General features: G+C 40.7%; 1 protein-coding gene across 5 annotated transcripts in view; it reads right to left on the reverse strand.

Moving 5' to 3' along the window:
* Positions 1-4,686: 4,686 nt before the first annotated feature.
* Positions 4,687-15,588, reverse strand: part of MOSPD2 (motile sperm domain containing 2) — an 84,452-nt gene continuing 73,550 nt past the window's right edge. The window contains exons 14-16 of one of the 5 annotated variants that reach the window (XM_059883322.1): positions 13,810-13,992; positions 7,904-8,006; positions 4,687-5,591 (exon numbers count right to left, since the gene is read on the reverse strand). In XM_059883322.1, the coding sequence (XP_059739305.1) occupies positions 5,550-5,591; positions 7,904-8,006; positions 13,810-13,992 (328 nt within the window). In that variant the 3' untranslated portion in view covers positions 4,687-5,549. 5 annotated transcript variants of the gene reach the window in all.

Raw genomic sequence — 15,588 nt, forward strand, 5'->3', positions numbered from 1 at the left:
CTCCACCACTACCACCAAATGAAGCAAACCAAATGCTTTATCTGCTGTTAAAAAGGTTTAGACTCACCAGGATATGGTTACTATATCATCTCTATTTTGGCATCTTCCTAATGAATTTTGAGGGAAAATTCTGACTATACTCAATTCTACCCTAAGCACTGACTTTATAATTTGAGTCTCTATAAGACACACCCCCACCTCTGATGACTAAGATCTCAAGTGATTTAAGAGATCTCAGAGCAGTAAATACTGGTTTGCAAGGAAGCTTTGCTTTTTATGTCAGTTTCCTTTTAAGCAACTTATTAGTTCAGTTGCGTGAAAAAAAAATTAAGTTTGGGTAGACTGCGTCATATGATTGTTATTCCCCCTAATTATAACTTTCTCCCTCTCCACCTCCTTAAAAAGAAGTCGCTGGAGTTAGAGTTGGAAAAGTACCTAAAACACATTTCTGACATTTATTTTATGACCGAGAACAGTGATTTGGTATTTGACTCAAGCACACTTGCCTGTTAGTGGGCGAAAGCGGTTCAGGGAAAATTGAACTGCAAATATGAAGTTCTACTGAATGAATCTCTGTGACAGTATTAGGGTGAGGGTTTGCTGCAGAAAAGAGAGGAGTGTTGGCGTGAGAAAGACAAATGATTCACTTCTTTGTTGTAGTCCGAGATTCTGCAAAAGGGGATCATCATAATATTAGTGGTTTTAAAGTTTCTTGCAGTCAGAAAGAAACAAGACTACATACTTACATAGAGGGGAACATCAAGTTAGAATTTATGGGGCAGTTGCAAATCCACGTAGGAGTTTAGAGAGGCTTCCAGAAACTACTGAGATTTTTTGACATGCACATGTACATACACAGCTCTAGGAGGACCTGCAAATTTGCAGAGGACTTTCTGGCATAATAGAATTCAAGGCACTGGACTTTGATCCAAAGTAGATTAGACAGTAACTATTCTGGGAGTCACAAAGCAAGTCTCCATAAGGAAAGGAGATTTTTTTCCTTCCTTTGTTTTAACCTTTTCTTGTAGCTACCTTAATAGAGTATATATAGGTCTAAGAAAACTAACTTAAATAAACTAACTGAAATGGATTATTCTGAAAGAAAAGGGAAAGTTAAAAAAACAGACAAACTGATTTTCACTGGAGCTTTTTTGACAAAAGCACACAATTACCGGAAGTCCTCTTTGCCCCAGCACATGAACTCATTGTGAGAATGTTTCTTGGGTGTTTTTTTTTTTTTTTTTTTTTTTTATGACTGAATCAACATTTGACATAGTGGTGGAATTCTTTCCCTTAACAGGTTATTTGCAAAACTTTGAATTCTTGTGTGCACTGAAGTTATGAGACTGGAGGAAACCAGCTGGGATAGAGATATACTGTCCTCCACACCTGTCATCCGGTGCCTAACAGAGAGGTTCTAGTCTGTTTCCTTTCACGTGCAGGACGTCTGTGAATTCAGAGATTGGGTCAGCTTTCTGATCCTCTGTTTCCTGATCTGTAAAATGAGGGGACCATATTGGTTGAGCTTGCTGATTCCACCCAACACACACCCTGGATAACCCTTTCCCCTTGAGAGGGGCCTGGGGCTCGTGAATGTGATGGAGTAACACTTATCCCGAGCTTACACAGAGGAAGGGATTTTGCATATGTGATGTTTCTTTCTTTTTTAAAAGAATATTAATTTGGCTGCGCCAGGTCTTAGTTGTGGCACTCAGAATCTTCACCCTTCATTGCAGTATATGGGATCTAGTTCCTTCCCTGACCAGGAATCGAACCCAGGACCCCTGCACTGGGAGCACAGAGTCTTAACCACTGGACTACCAGAGAAGTCCCCAGATGTGATGTTTCTAATCAGTTACCTTTGAGTTCATCAGAAGGGAGATTGTCCTGGGTGGGTCTGATCTAATCGGGTGAGCCCTTGGAAGTGGACCTTTATCCAGCTGAACCTCCACGGAGGACTCAGATGACTTGACAGTTTGATTTTAGTCTTGTGAGATGTTATCCAGAGAACCTAGCCATGGTGTACCAGACTCAGCCATGTGAACTAGGAAATAATTTGGGTTGCTTTAAGATGCTGAGTTTATCGTAATTTGTTACATGGCCATAGCTCAGATGGTAAAGAATCTGCCTGCAATGTGGGAGACCCAGGTTCGATTCCTGGGTTGGGAAGATCCTCTGGAGAATGGAATGGCTACCCACTCCAGTACTCTTGACTGGAGAATCCCAAGGACAGAGGAGCCTGGTGGGCTACTACAGTTGCAGAGTTGGACACGACTGAGTGACTAACACTTTCACTTTACTTTTAATAGAAAACTTACATGATTTTATTTCATTAAATACAACTCCTTGAGGTGACTAGACTATGGCTGAGACAACTACTAGCTGCACCCTGCTGGATGCCCTTCTATAGACTGATGGATAAACCTCTCTGAAAGTTGATGAGGCACAACACGGCCCTCCATCAAAGTAAACAGGACATTAACCTGTACCTTTCAAACCTTTTTCAATGAGGTCTGTCTGTAGCTTAGAATACCAAGAAACTTTTCCAGCCAAAGGTCTTGAGTGGTTATTTGTGTTTTGTCAACTTTGCTTCTCAAGTATGCTATCTTCTCTCCTCTTCCCCTCTTGCTGTTTAGGGAATGTGGAGTTATCAGACCTGTCCTTCAGTATGGTCACCTGATGCTCAGTCGAGGCAGTTTTGAGTGGTTGTAACAAGCAGTGGACTTGGGAGACTAGTTCAACTCTTGGCTCTGAAACCAACTGGCCTGTGACCTTGGGAAAAAGGATGAGTTCTCAGGTTTTTGGTTTCCATATCTGTAAAACACAAGATCTTATCATGTCTTCTCACACTGTTCAAACAAAGGAACACAAACAACTGATAGTTGCAAGCATCACTCAAATTCTCAAGTCTGCAAAGACTTGGAAGCGTGCATGGTCTCATTTCTGTGGGTCAGGGAGATGCTCCTTTATATTCTTGCCAGCTGAACCAGTTGTCTCAAATATTGTAACATGTGCCAGAGATTAGTCTTAGTGTGGCAGGGGACCTGAGAGGGGTAGGGAAGAGGCTCTTTGGACATCACAGGGAAGTAATTATAGTCAGTGTTAAAGATGGTATTGTCATGAAGGTATTTTCATGAAGATATAAAGGATCCTATGTGATATTTTAATGGAATTGTTACAAATATAGGGGGAAACTGTTCTGGGTGGAATATTGTGGTATCAGTTTAGGGTGTGGGTGCAGTGTTTTGAGGGGTCTGGGTGCCATGGTGGAAGGAAGCGTCAAAACAAGCCTTCCTCTGACTGGTGGGGGATACTCCTTCACAGGGTTCAAGGCAGCTGATCTTCACTGGCTTTCTCCATGTGTCCCTTCACCTGGAAATCAGAATTCAGTGATGGACCAAGAAAGGGCTAGAACAAAGTGGAAAAGTCTGGGGCACTGATGTGTGGCTTTGAGTGAGATGGGATGTTCAGGAAGACCAACCCCAGTGTGAAAAGCTCTAGAGGCTGGGAAGGAAGGTGGTGGAGGCAACATCAGCAGAGCCAGGTGAGCCTCTCCAGGGCGGCTTTAAATGCAAGATCTCCTCCCTCTCACACTCCTCTTGGGAAGTAGTCCTTTGATGATCACAGGCACTTGGGGATGAGGAAACTGAGGTGGAAAGGTTAATGAACATTCCCGAGTCACGCAGGAATCAAATGTCAGTGAGGGGACTGGAACCCAGAACCCTCACTCCGGACTACCCCTGCCCCAGTTGAGACAGATGGGAGGATTTCCGTTCTGTGCTCACGGTCCAGGGAGAAAAAGGGGAGCCCTGTGCTTCTGAAGACCCATGTGGTGCTGACATCAAGAAACCTCAAGTTGCTAGTAAAAATCTAGAGGAAGAGCTGGGTTGCTGTAAAGTAACTGATCCTTTTCTAGCTCTTCTGCTCCCTAGAATTGGAGAAGGAAATGGCAACCCACTCCAGTGTTCTTGCCTGGAGAACAGAGGTCGCACAGAGTCGGACATGACTGAAGTGACTTAGCAGTAGCAGCTGCTCCCTAGAAAACTGTCTTTGGGAAAGGTCACACCCTCACTGTCCCAGGTAGGTATGGCGCTCCCTCATAGGTTACTGGTCTTAGTGGCTCTATTTTTAATTCCTCAGGTGGTTTTCTCTCTCTCTCTTTTGCAGTTTAGAAGATGGACCTGTCCTTTCGGTTCTGTTTTATGGAACTGCACCTGGGAGTTGTGTTTTCCAATGGTGAGGAGCCCACACACTCCCCAGGGCCTTTGCGGTCCCCGTCCAGGGCTGTCCCCACCCCCAGCCGCTCCGATGCCCTCTCTCAGGGACTTCCTGCCACGTGCCTGGCAGCCAGGCAGGCGTGTGGGTACTAGGATGGGGGATGTGGGGCAATTGTGACTTGGGTGGCCACTCTAGTGGTAGGTTCAATGATGGAGCCCCAGCTGTGACAGTGAGGCCAACGCTGAGTCAGGAAAATGGAGCGCAGCCCCGAGGAGCAGACCCTGACCCTGGGCGACAAGAAACAGGATACAATGAGGTCGGGTTCTCCTGAAAACACAATTGTCTTTGGAATTCTGCAGTGCCCTCCTTATAAAAAGGTAAGCAGGATAAATTAATGTGATCTTTGAAAGGTCAGTGTGAACCTGAGCATTGATTTTTTAAGATGCTTTATGAATTAGAGACCAGAGGTTTTTCCTGATGATATTTATTGCATAAATGTAATTATTTTTCTAAAACATATTAAAATAGAAAGCATGTTCTTTTGATCAATTTATACAAAGAAAATACCAATATAGTAATAAAAATACTGAAAATATATGAAAAGCACCAGAACATTAGAGAAATTACACTGGCAACAATTCTAGGAATATATTTTTTTTTTTCGCAATTGTACAATAAAGTGCTATTAAATCCAGTCAAAATTAGTGGCAAGATATAAAAACAGTTATGGTATATTATGAAATTTGAGGCTAGGTTTACCAGCAGTTGTATTTTTAGGCTCTTGCCTATAATGATACTTCATTAATGTTTTCATGGAAACTCTATGAATTTCCATTCCCAAGTGAAAACAATCTAAATCTAAATGTTGGTCCTTGGTAATCTGGTCATAAACAGGTAATGACATATTAAAAAATAATTATAGAGTACTCAAAATAATCATACAAATGTGATTAAATAAAATCAAAGGAAGACAGAATAAAATCAAATATAAATATATGTAACCAATCAAGACAAGTACAAAAGTTTAGATGCCTTTGATTTTATGGTTAATTTTCAGTACAGTTTGCTTAGTCACATTTAATAGACACACAAATGTTAACAAGATACGTTATTAAATTCACCTGGCCAGACATCAGGGAAAAACATTTTAGTGAGTTTATGTAATTTTCACGTGAATTATTACACATTTCCAATTCTGACTAATTATTTCCACATTTATTTGCCAAAGAACAAAACACATAGACAATTTGGGATTCGATTATAGTAAAAGCCAGTGATCTACCATATAAGGGGAAAGCGCTGCACACACAGGGAAAAACTATGAACAGTACTTAGGGTGGATTGCAGTCACTTTCACGTCTGGAGGTGGCAAACTGAAACAGAAAAACCCAAATTAAGACAAAATATCAGACCAGTATCCATTTAAGGTTTTATTTCCTAGGCCAATTTTCAAGGAAGTCTCTCTCTTCATTCTTCATAATGCCATTTTAGGTTCATCAAGTTCTCAAGATGAAAGCCGCCAACACTACAACCTCAGAATAAAACATTCTCCAAACATGGCTCAATCACAACTCAAAATTTATTTTACAGACTATTTTTTGTCTTTCATATAAAGTAGATTTACATGTGAAGCAACAGGGACCCAAACTGGTTATATTGATGAGAAAAGAAACTACTGTTATTAGGCTCTGCTCCTGCGAGGTGTTTCATGTTAGGAATTGAGGAACTGTCCTCAGTATTGCTGTTGACAAAGGTGGAAGATCAAGTCAGTTAACCTTGGTCTGAAGGTTGGACAGTCGATCACCAAGTAATATTTTTCACTTTTAAAACAGAGAACTGACAACCTAAGTTTCAATTTTTTTTTCCACCCTCTTAAATACTCCAGTGTTTTGTCAAGTTCCCCTCTCATGCCTGATTTTAACAAGAAACTGAAATGTAAATGAATTATACTGCTAGGCATCTTTTTCAAAAATTAACTTTTCAAAACTCCTTTCATTTAGAAAAGAAGGTGAAGATGATCCAATGGAGGATCAGGCCTTTATAACAGGTGAAGCAAAAAGGTATGTGTCCAGCCAGAGAGCAACATGGAACTGCATAAAAAAGACTGGAGAGGTTCTCCTTCCAGATGTTATTGACAGATTTCAGAGAAAACCCAACCAGACTTAGTTCCCCAGTCCTACCTCAATGAGAATGTGATTGTTCAATACAAAGTCCGCCGACTCTTTGCAACCCTATGGACTGTAGCCCACCAGGCTCCTCCGTCCATGGGATTCTCCAGGCAAGAATACTGGAGTGGGTTGCCATTTCCTTCTCCAGGGAATCTTCCCGACCCAGGGATCGAACCCAAGGATAGAACCCAGGTCTCCCGCATTGCAGGCAGACGCTTTAACCTCTGAGCCACCAGGGAAGCCCTAATAAAAGGCAGGCAGGCCTTTAAGGAAGACGGATAGGAAACAAAGGCTAAAGGTGGTTTGGCATTAAGTAGTTGTACATTCCAAAAGAACATCAACTAGCATGTGTTAGTAGTCCTCAAAATGACAAAGTCCTGGTTACAGAAATGACTCTGTATAAGTACGTCTTTTTTTTTTTTCAATATACATTGTTCTATATACACAGTATAGAAAAACTAAGTTGGCTCAGCTATAATAACTGTGTTAAAAAAAAAAAGCAGATGATGTTTTTTGGCTGCAACAAAGCAAGTTACTTTTCTGTTCAGCTAACATGTACATATATATATATATAAATACATATATATATATACACACACACACACGATAAAACAAGCTTTAAAAGTATTCAGGAGGGGAAAATAAATTATCTCTAAACTATTAAGTCACACAACAGATATGCCTTTACTTACTTGACTAACTACCTATAGACTCTCATAATCAATCTCTTCAGTGTTTGCTTATTCTACTAGTTTATTTCAAGAATGTTTCAGTTCTGCCCCTAAATGCCGTACATCTCCTTGGTGGAAGCATAGATGTGCGACACTTGGAGCTTGGTGGTGAAGTTCGGAGTCTTACACTCCTACTAAGGCCCACTTCTTTAACTGTACAACAGATAGAATAAAGAAACCATAAAGCTAAGCGAGAGCATAGTTAGGGCAAGCAGCAGCTGCTGGAACCAGATACATCGTTCGACTTGGTCTTCAAGCTTCCTAGTGCTCGCTACCAAACGACTGAGCTGAAGAGGGAAAAGAGGATGAAAGGTTTGCATCAGTACATTAATCATGTGCGTGACAAACGAATATTAGAAACCCCACAAACAAGTACGGGAGAGAGTGCGTGCACTCTGAGAGGCTGGGTGGAAAGGCAATGAGGAATTAGACTTGGCTGGTGAGGGGATGTGCCTCTCTCTATTCTTGTTTTGAAAAGATCTAATTTTCAAGTTGCAAAAGGAGCGAAGCTATCGTTTCCTGGAGGTACTGAAACCAACTCTTCAGAAAGAGGCCTTCCCCCTTTTTCAAATGTAAATGCACTACATCGATGAGCTTTCAGAAAGAAACGGCTCTCTGAAAGTAACTCACCGCTTACCATTTCTGATCTGGCTTCCCTTCACAAAGAGGAGAGCATTTCTGTCATGTCTATGCCAAAAGGTTTCCTTATGTCAGTGGGGAAAAATGGATTTCTAATACTGATTAACATTAAGGACTTTGTTTTAGTTCGGAAGAAAGAACACTTACCTGATGGCAGAGGTCTCCGCTGGTTTTATCTGACATGTTAAAGGCATGATCTTTCCATGTAAGACTAGATGGTTTACAGCTCTCAACAATATGGCATCTTAACCTACGAAAATCCAAGGGAAACGTAACTTCTTGAAGCTGTTAATGAATTTTTTAAAAAGTAAAATATAAGGTGAAAAAAAGTAAACACAGAAGTGTGTGTCACAGAGGGGAAAGCATTCACTTCTCTGCCCAGAGATACCTAAGGGAGCCGCTCACTGTGTATTTATCTTCGAAGGGCAGCAGAATTTGTCACCCCCTCAAAATATGCCTCTGTGGTACAAGGTTTATCTTGAGCTGGTTATTCTCTAAGAAAAAGCAGACACAGGAAAAGCTCTGGAAACTGAATCAGTTCAGCTCAGTCGTGTTTGACTGTCTACGACCCCAGGGACTGCAGCAATGTAGTCCATGAGCCCATGGACTGAATAGCAGTTACCTTTTTGTGAGAGACATTTACAGTTACACAAGAAGTCGCCTTCTCTATAGCAGAAAGAGCAGGATGACTCTAAACCTCTGGAAACTCTTATCAGTGGAGAAGGTGGGGACTTAAGTATGTGGGACAACCTTACCCGTGTATACCATGCTTGTCCTGCTCACCTCCCAGTCCCTCACCCCTAACATCATCTTTTATCTTTAGTTGGAGATGATATTTAAGGTGATGTCATGGGCCACTTCAGGGAGTTTCACGGTTTTCCCGGGTATCCCTCCAGTATACAGGAGTTATACATGCTATTAAACTTCTGTTTTTCTCCTGTTTTCTTCTATTCATCTGTCTATGATTATGCAGGCTGGGGGATGTCTCAGTCAAGAACCTAGAAAAGTAAAGGGTGAACTCTTTTTCCTCTCCTACAGGTTGGCAATCTCCCATGGGACCTGCCAGGACACCATCCTCGCTTGGGACCCTGGAAATACAGAAGAAGCCAGAGAGGGTAAAGATTCTTTCCACAGTCCTCTCTCCCGGATTTCACTCTGGTGGCAGCTGAGAGACAAAGGTAAACATTTCACCTTGTCCCTTCTTTTCCAAATAGAGATTAGCAGGAGAAAATATGTGTCAGCTAGTTCCTTAGGTGTCATGACTCTGGTAGAGACTTGTTTTCAGGACTCCTGTTTTCTACTGGTCCTCTTTCCTCCCAGAGATGGTCGTTATTTTATCTCTGTCTTTTGTGGTATTTGGCATAAGGAGAACCACAGGACAGGTGAGACTTTGCTTTTGTTTCATTCTGTCCTGAAAGCTTGGCTTTATGACCAATGAGAGTATGCTCTCTGGTCGTTGCCAGCTAGATGATGCTCGTATCTATACGCATCTCATGACCAACTGCATAGGCTGGGGAGCCAAGACACAAAGTGATAAGCAGCCTTCTCTGATCCTTCCAGCTGTTGTGTGAGTTTGGCATAAAGGGCCCTTGTCCTTGCAACCTTTCCTCCTTTAGTGCAGGAAAAGTCCTGTTCCTACAGCGCCCACCTGGTGTCACAGATGAGGAGGTTTGTAACTGAGAGCATTATCACATTCTTGTGGGAAACTGGAGACACTTCTCATGCCACTGTCCTCAGCACCTGTGACAGTGAAGGTCTTGGCTTCCTGAGGCTAACTCTGGAAGTGAGCTTTCTGAATTTTGTGAGGGCTGCATCTTTGCACCCCGTTTTGGGATGCCTCTTGCATCCATGGTTAAGCCGTCAAAAGGCTTATTGGTGTGGGTTGCTAGTGAAAGTAAATAAGATGTTACTTGTCAATGGTCAAATGATGGATCTTTCGAATTGGAGAAACTTTTGTGTTTAACATGTTTCAGAGCTCTCATCCTAAACAGTTACCTTCTTTGCTATCTAGGGAAAGACTAACTTGAAAGGAGGACATGAAGGAGTATGGCAGTCAGCTTTAGGGACATCCTTAGCAAGATGAAATGACAAACTTCTTTGTACCTCCACTTTTAGAACATATCTATCAAATTTAGAGAAGAGTTAAAAAGATCAGTTCCCTGCTCCCAGGGACCTTGATTGGCTGTGCAGGGGTGTTCTTAACATCCATAATTATACTGTAATTATCAGATACACCAGATGGCCCCCTGGGAAAACAGGCACACTCACACAGGAAATATGACCACAATTCCTCCCAAATTATCAGGAAATGGATAAACCAATATTCAGAGGCTGATAGAAGCAATAGTAAGGGCTTCCCCTACTCCCTCCCTGAAGGTGAATTGGTCCAAGGCGGAATTGTGCACTCAGAAAAAGGAGAGCATTGAAAGGCCTTGTTGAATGCTTTATCTGAACTGTGTAAAGCTTGCTGCATTAAGCCCTGAAACTCCAGAACACACAAATCATTTGATTTCCATCTTAATTGGAAATCTTCTCCCTGATATAAAGCAAATTGAAGAAAATGTAGTTGGATGGGCAGGTCAGTCCCTTGATATCATTCAGGCTGCAATCCAATTTTTTGAGGCATTAAAAGCAACTGTCTTTGTCCTGCAAATCTTTACAAAGCCAGAAATTCAGCTCTAGAAGCAATTCGGTGTTCACCTATCCTAACCACTTCGAAAACCTGCCCTATTTATTAATATCTCAAAATACCTGTAGGCATTGTAAAAGACCAGGACACTGGAAATAGAACTGTTCTGCACTTGGAAAAACTTATATGGTAATTACTCTAAACCTCTGATATTAGGCAAAGTACCCCCGAACTCCAGGCAAAAAACTTAAGACACTTTCGCAGTGCCTCTGTGATGTAAATTTTCTGTCCCCACCTTCTTTAGGACATGATAGCCAGCTCTTAGAAATGCAAATTCTCGGAAAATGATTCTCATCAGAAGGCAAAAAAGGAGCTATTTTGAAGCTGGACAAATGAAAAAACATATATATATATATATATATATATATATATATATATATATAGGTTAAAAAAATATATCTTAGCACCCTGAGAAGGTTAACTTACTCCAGCTGCCAGAAACACAATTTGGATTCACCTGTTCTTTTATAAGCTAGTGAGTTTTGTGTTACTGGACCAAAAATCAGGGCTAAAATTTTAGAACCAAAGCTTTAAGATCTCTTGTTTGCATCTGTATGTTTACATGTGTTTATATATGTGTTAACAAATGTGTGGTATTTTTCTATCTCTGCATGCTACTCTAAAAACTAATTCATAAAAGTTCTATTTAATTGGCATAAAGAAAAATAAGTGCTTTTCAAATTAAAAATTCCTAGAACTCTCAAATATAGAAACTAACTCCAATTTTTTTTCCAAGTTCACGTGATCTGGGATAATTTTTGGTAAATAAAAAGCTGGGTTAAGTTTGTTGGTTTAATTCAACAGGCAAATCTTCAGAGTTATCAAGATGAATACAATGAGAGATGCAACTTTTATTCTACCTGGACTTACTACTCAAATAGGCTCATGTCAGCTCTGTTACAAAATCTGTCAGCAAGAAAAACACCTTGGGATGATGGCTGACACCGTGCCTCGATGTTTTTATGAGTAGACTGAACAATTCTATCTAAATCACTTGACTTAACAAGTCACAGGGATAAAAGTTTGTAGGTGAGCTTTTCAGCACTGAGGATGTTTTGTATCTCTTAAAAATAGTTTTCTAAATATCTTGGATTACTTGAGAGTTTAGAGTTTTGCTAAGTTAAATGATAGGGAATTAATTGAATATCTAGGTCATTTCCAAATAAGATAAAATACTGAAACATTACTAAACGTAGGTTTATCTACTTAGGGCTTCTTAGTACAGAATGAAAGATATTTGGATATGTAAGACATAGTCATATCTTGTGCCATGTTAAAAAACTATACTAGGAGGAAACATCTGTTTTTAGAAATGATGAACTATATTCATAAATTTGCCAGTTTAAAGAATGCTGGTGTAACAGACTGCAAATGCTTGTTTGTTTTCACTAGAAATTAGTTTCTAAGAGTTATGAAAATTATAATACTAGAAATAAGTGTATAACTCCATATGCAAGAGTTAGGATATTTTTGACCAAGAGAAGTGAAAGTAATTATATCCTAAAGTAAAGCTAGTTATTTCAGAATAGAAAGTAGGAGAATAAAGGACAAACTAAAGGCATATAGAAAGCTGGGAAGAGAGAGGAAGAGAAAATGTTACCTTGTGTAGTCAAGAGGGCTAAAATTGAATAAATTTGTTTTAAGGGTTTTAAAAATAAGCTTAATAGTGTAATTACATAAACTTTTCTTTCATTTATTGGTTAAAGGACAGTTTTATTAGACTACTGGTCTGCCCCCACTAGGAGATTGTGAAAGGTTTTTCTTTACCCTTTCTAAGTAATCTGCCTAGAAATCAAAGATTTTAGATGGTATTAAAATGATTTCCTGTGTTTCTAGTTATCTTTATCATCAGGTCTTTGATTACTTTAGCAAACAGTCTTTTAAAGATTAAGAGCTAAGTTCTGGTCACAACTATGTGACCATCTGTATTTACCTTTGAAATTTAACTGTCACTTTGGTTAATTGGATATGTAAGTATTGTTCCATAATAATTTATGATTCTATTTAGTCAAATGTCCAAACCTTTTGATATTTTTGACAAACTTCCCCACATCAAATTCTTTGTGATCCCATGGATTGTAGCCCGCCAGGCCCCTCTCTCCATGGGATTTCCCAGGCAAGAATACCTGCCTGGAGTGGGTTACCCTTTCCTTCTCCAGGGACTCTTTCTGACCCAGGAATCAAACCCATGTCTTCCGCATTGCAGACAGATTCTTTACCATTCAAGCCACCAGGGACACCCCAAATTACGTGAGACACATTGTCAAATAAGAATACTAAACCTTCTTGATTGTATTTGTAGAGATACATGTTTCATCTTCAAAGAGACTCACAAAAAGGACTCTGACAAATACTGTAGGATTCAGGTTTCTGATAACTTCAAGATTGTAAAACTGAACTGGATAGGAATTTCCAGAACTAATGGAAAAACTGGACTCAAGCAGAACAAAAATTAATAACATGGAATTGATGCTTTTGAACTGTGGTGTTGGAGAAGACTCTTGAGAGTCCCTTGGACTGCAAGGAGATCCAACCAGTCCATTCTGAAGATCAGCCCTGGGATTTCTTTGGAAGGAATGCTGCTAAAGCTGAAACTCCAGTACTTTGGCCACCTCATGCGAAGAGTTGACTCATTGGAAAAGACTCTGATGCTGGGAGGGATTGGGGGCAGGAGGAGAAGGGGATGACAGAGGATGAGATGGCTGCATGGCATCACTGACTCAATGGACGTGAGTCTCAGTGAACTCTGGGAGTTGGCGATGGACAGGGAGGCCTGGTGTGCTGCGATTCATGGGGTCGCAAAGAGTCGGACACGACTGAGCGACTGATCTGATTTGATCTGATGAAAATGATTATAATTTTTATGACTTTTGGTTAGAAATACAATGTTTGTTTCTCCAGATTTAAGGAAAACTTTTTCTCTTAAGGTATCTGTGATTTACTGCAATTTGGTGAATTATACCTTTGTAAGCAGAATTAAGACAGTGTTTTTCCATACCTGATCCCTCCAAAATCTGGAAACACTTAGTGATATTCTCATTTTCATGGTGATACAGTTATTTGCATAAGTTCAATGAGAATCTGTTCCCCTTGTAACAGGACACAATTGGAAACATGGTTGTATTATCAAGGTTTATGACTCAAATGTCATATTGAAAATGAAATGCATAAAGACAGGTATGAGCAGATGGCTGTAAGGAACTAGAGACACTTGGGGAAAAAACTCACCTGGGACCTTGTTTTCGGACAGCCTTACTAGGGGAGTAAGGAAAGTCACTTCCTGGCAAGCTTAGGAACCTCAGGATACTTTGGGGACCTCAAGCAGAGAGGAATTTGCCTCAATTGGCACAATAACCTTACTTACCCATGTTTATTGTGCTTTCCCTGACAGCATCTCAGAACTGGCTTTCTTTGGTCTTCAGCTGGAGGTGGTGATGGCCTGCACCATTTGGGTGAGGTACTTAGTTTTCCTCGGTTTCTCCCGCATTTACAGGAGGTGTCCATGTTATGAAACTTCAGTTTCTCTGTTTCTCTCCTGTTCATCTGTCTTTTATACAGTGGGTCTTAGCCAAGAACTTAGAAGGGTAGAGGGGAAATTATTTTTCCTTTCCTACATCTTCTAGCTTAGAACACAATTACACACAGTCCTCAATAACCTATGAGAAGTTTTCTTTTACATAAGGGACTCAATAGAATTCACCCAATCTTAGGATCTGAAGGAAACCACCCTTTCTACTGGGAAGCAGTGCTCTCACCGGGCCTTCAGTACTAAACCACCAAGTCTCCCGGTTTCTGTAAGTAATGGATTCTCTTTTGACAGTTATAGAACAGCAAGCCATTAGGAACTGATTTACAAAATAAGACAACAAAACAACTCATATGTAACAAGACTAGGAAAAAAACCTGGTAATTTTAAGGTATGGTTTCATAAGCACTTCAAAAGTAGGCCCTCTTGTAATATAACTTGAGATTTAAATATCTAAATACCCCATTTAAAAACACATCACAACCAGCACGAGCCTTATCTAGGATCTATGTTCCTTTCTCCCTCTTGACTTAAGGCTGACCTCTACCTGGGTTTTAGGTTTTGTTCCTTCTTTCTCAGGAATTTCATGGTCAGTGATTTACCTTGTAAAGTCAGCTTCTCCTTCTGAAATTGTTCTTACCGTGGTTTTAAACAGTGCTCAAACAGCTCCCACTAAAAACGCCAAACATAACACATTCTTCCTTCTAAAGATGACCCTGGTCCTGCCTAAATAAGCCAAACCTTCAGCAGACCCAAACCTTCAGGAGACTCATCACCTGTGTTTCTTTGGCAGTTGACTCCTGCCAACTAAACTGATGATCCTCGTGAGGTCATCAATGACCTCTATGATGTCATCAGCAGTGGCCACCAGTCACATGTCATCTTTGGCAGACACTGGTAGCAGTTTGCTCCTTCATGAAACATACTCTAACCTGGGTTTTGAAGGCGCAGCTCACTTTCTGGTTTCCCTCCTGACTCCCTGTATTGTCCTCCTTTGTTTGGCCACTAAATATTCCTCTAGGCTAGGTCTAACTATAACTTTTATCCTCTTTCACTGGGGAAAAGTTAGACCTAGCCTAGTGGAAATACAGTTTGTCTTTCTAGACCCTTTCTTATTTTTCTTGCTCTCTTACCTATGAATGACCTGAAAATGGTAATCTCGTCCAAGGCATTTCACATCAGGTCTGTGTTCTCCCTGTGATTTTACAATGGTGACCAAGCTCCTCCTCTGGGCCCTACTTCCTCTCCAACATTCTTTCTTAGTATGGGCCCTCTCACATTCTGTTCCAGCCATATGTGTTATATAACCTCTTTTTTTGTAGATTTAAATCAACCACAGCCATTAATAGACTTCCCAGCTTCTCATCTATACAGTGAGAAAAATAATTACCTATACCTAACTTTCCCAGGTGGTGCTAGTGGTTAAGAACCCACCTGCCAGTGTAGGAGACATTAAGAGACACGGGTTCGATCCTGGGTCAGGAAGACCCTCTGGAGAAGGAAATGGCAACCCCCTCCAGTATTCTTGCCTGGAGAATCCCATGGACAGAGGAGCCTGGTGTGCTACAGTCTATAGGGGTCACAGAGTTGGACACGACAGAAGTGACCAAGCATGCA

The sequence above is a fragment of the Bos taurus genome, chromosome X, assembly GCF_002263795.3.
Source record: "Bos taurus isolate L1 Dominette 01449 registration number 42190680 breed Hereford chromosome X, ARS-UCD2.0, whole genome shotgun sequence".
Lineage (NCBI taxonomy): Eukaryota > Metazoa > Chordata > Mammalia > Artiodactyla > Bovidae > Bos > Bos taurus.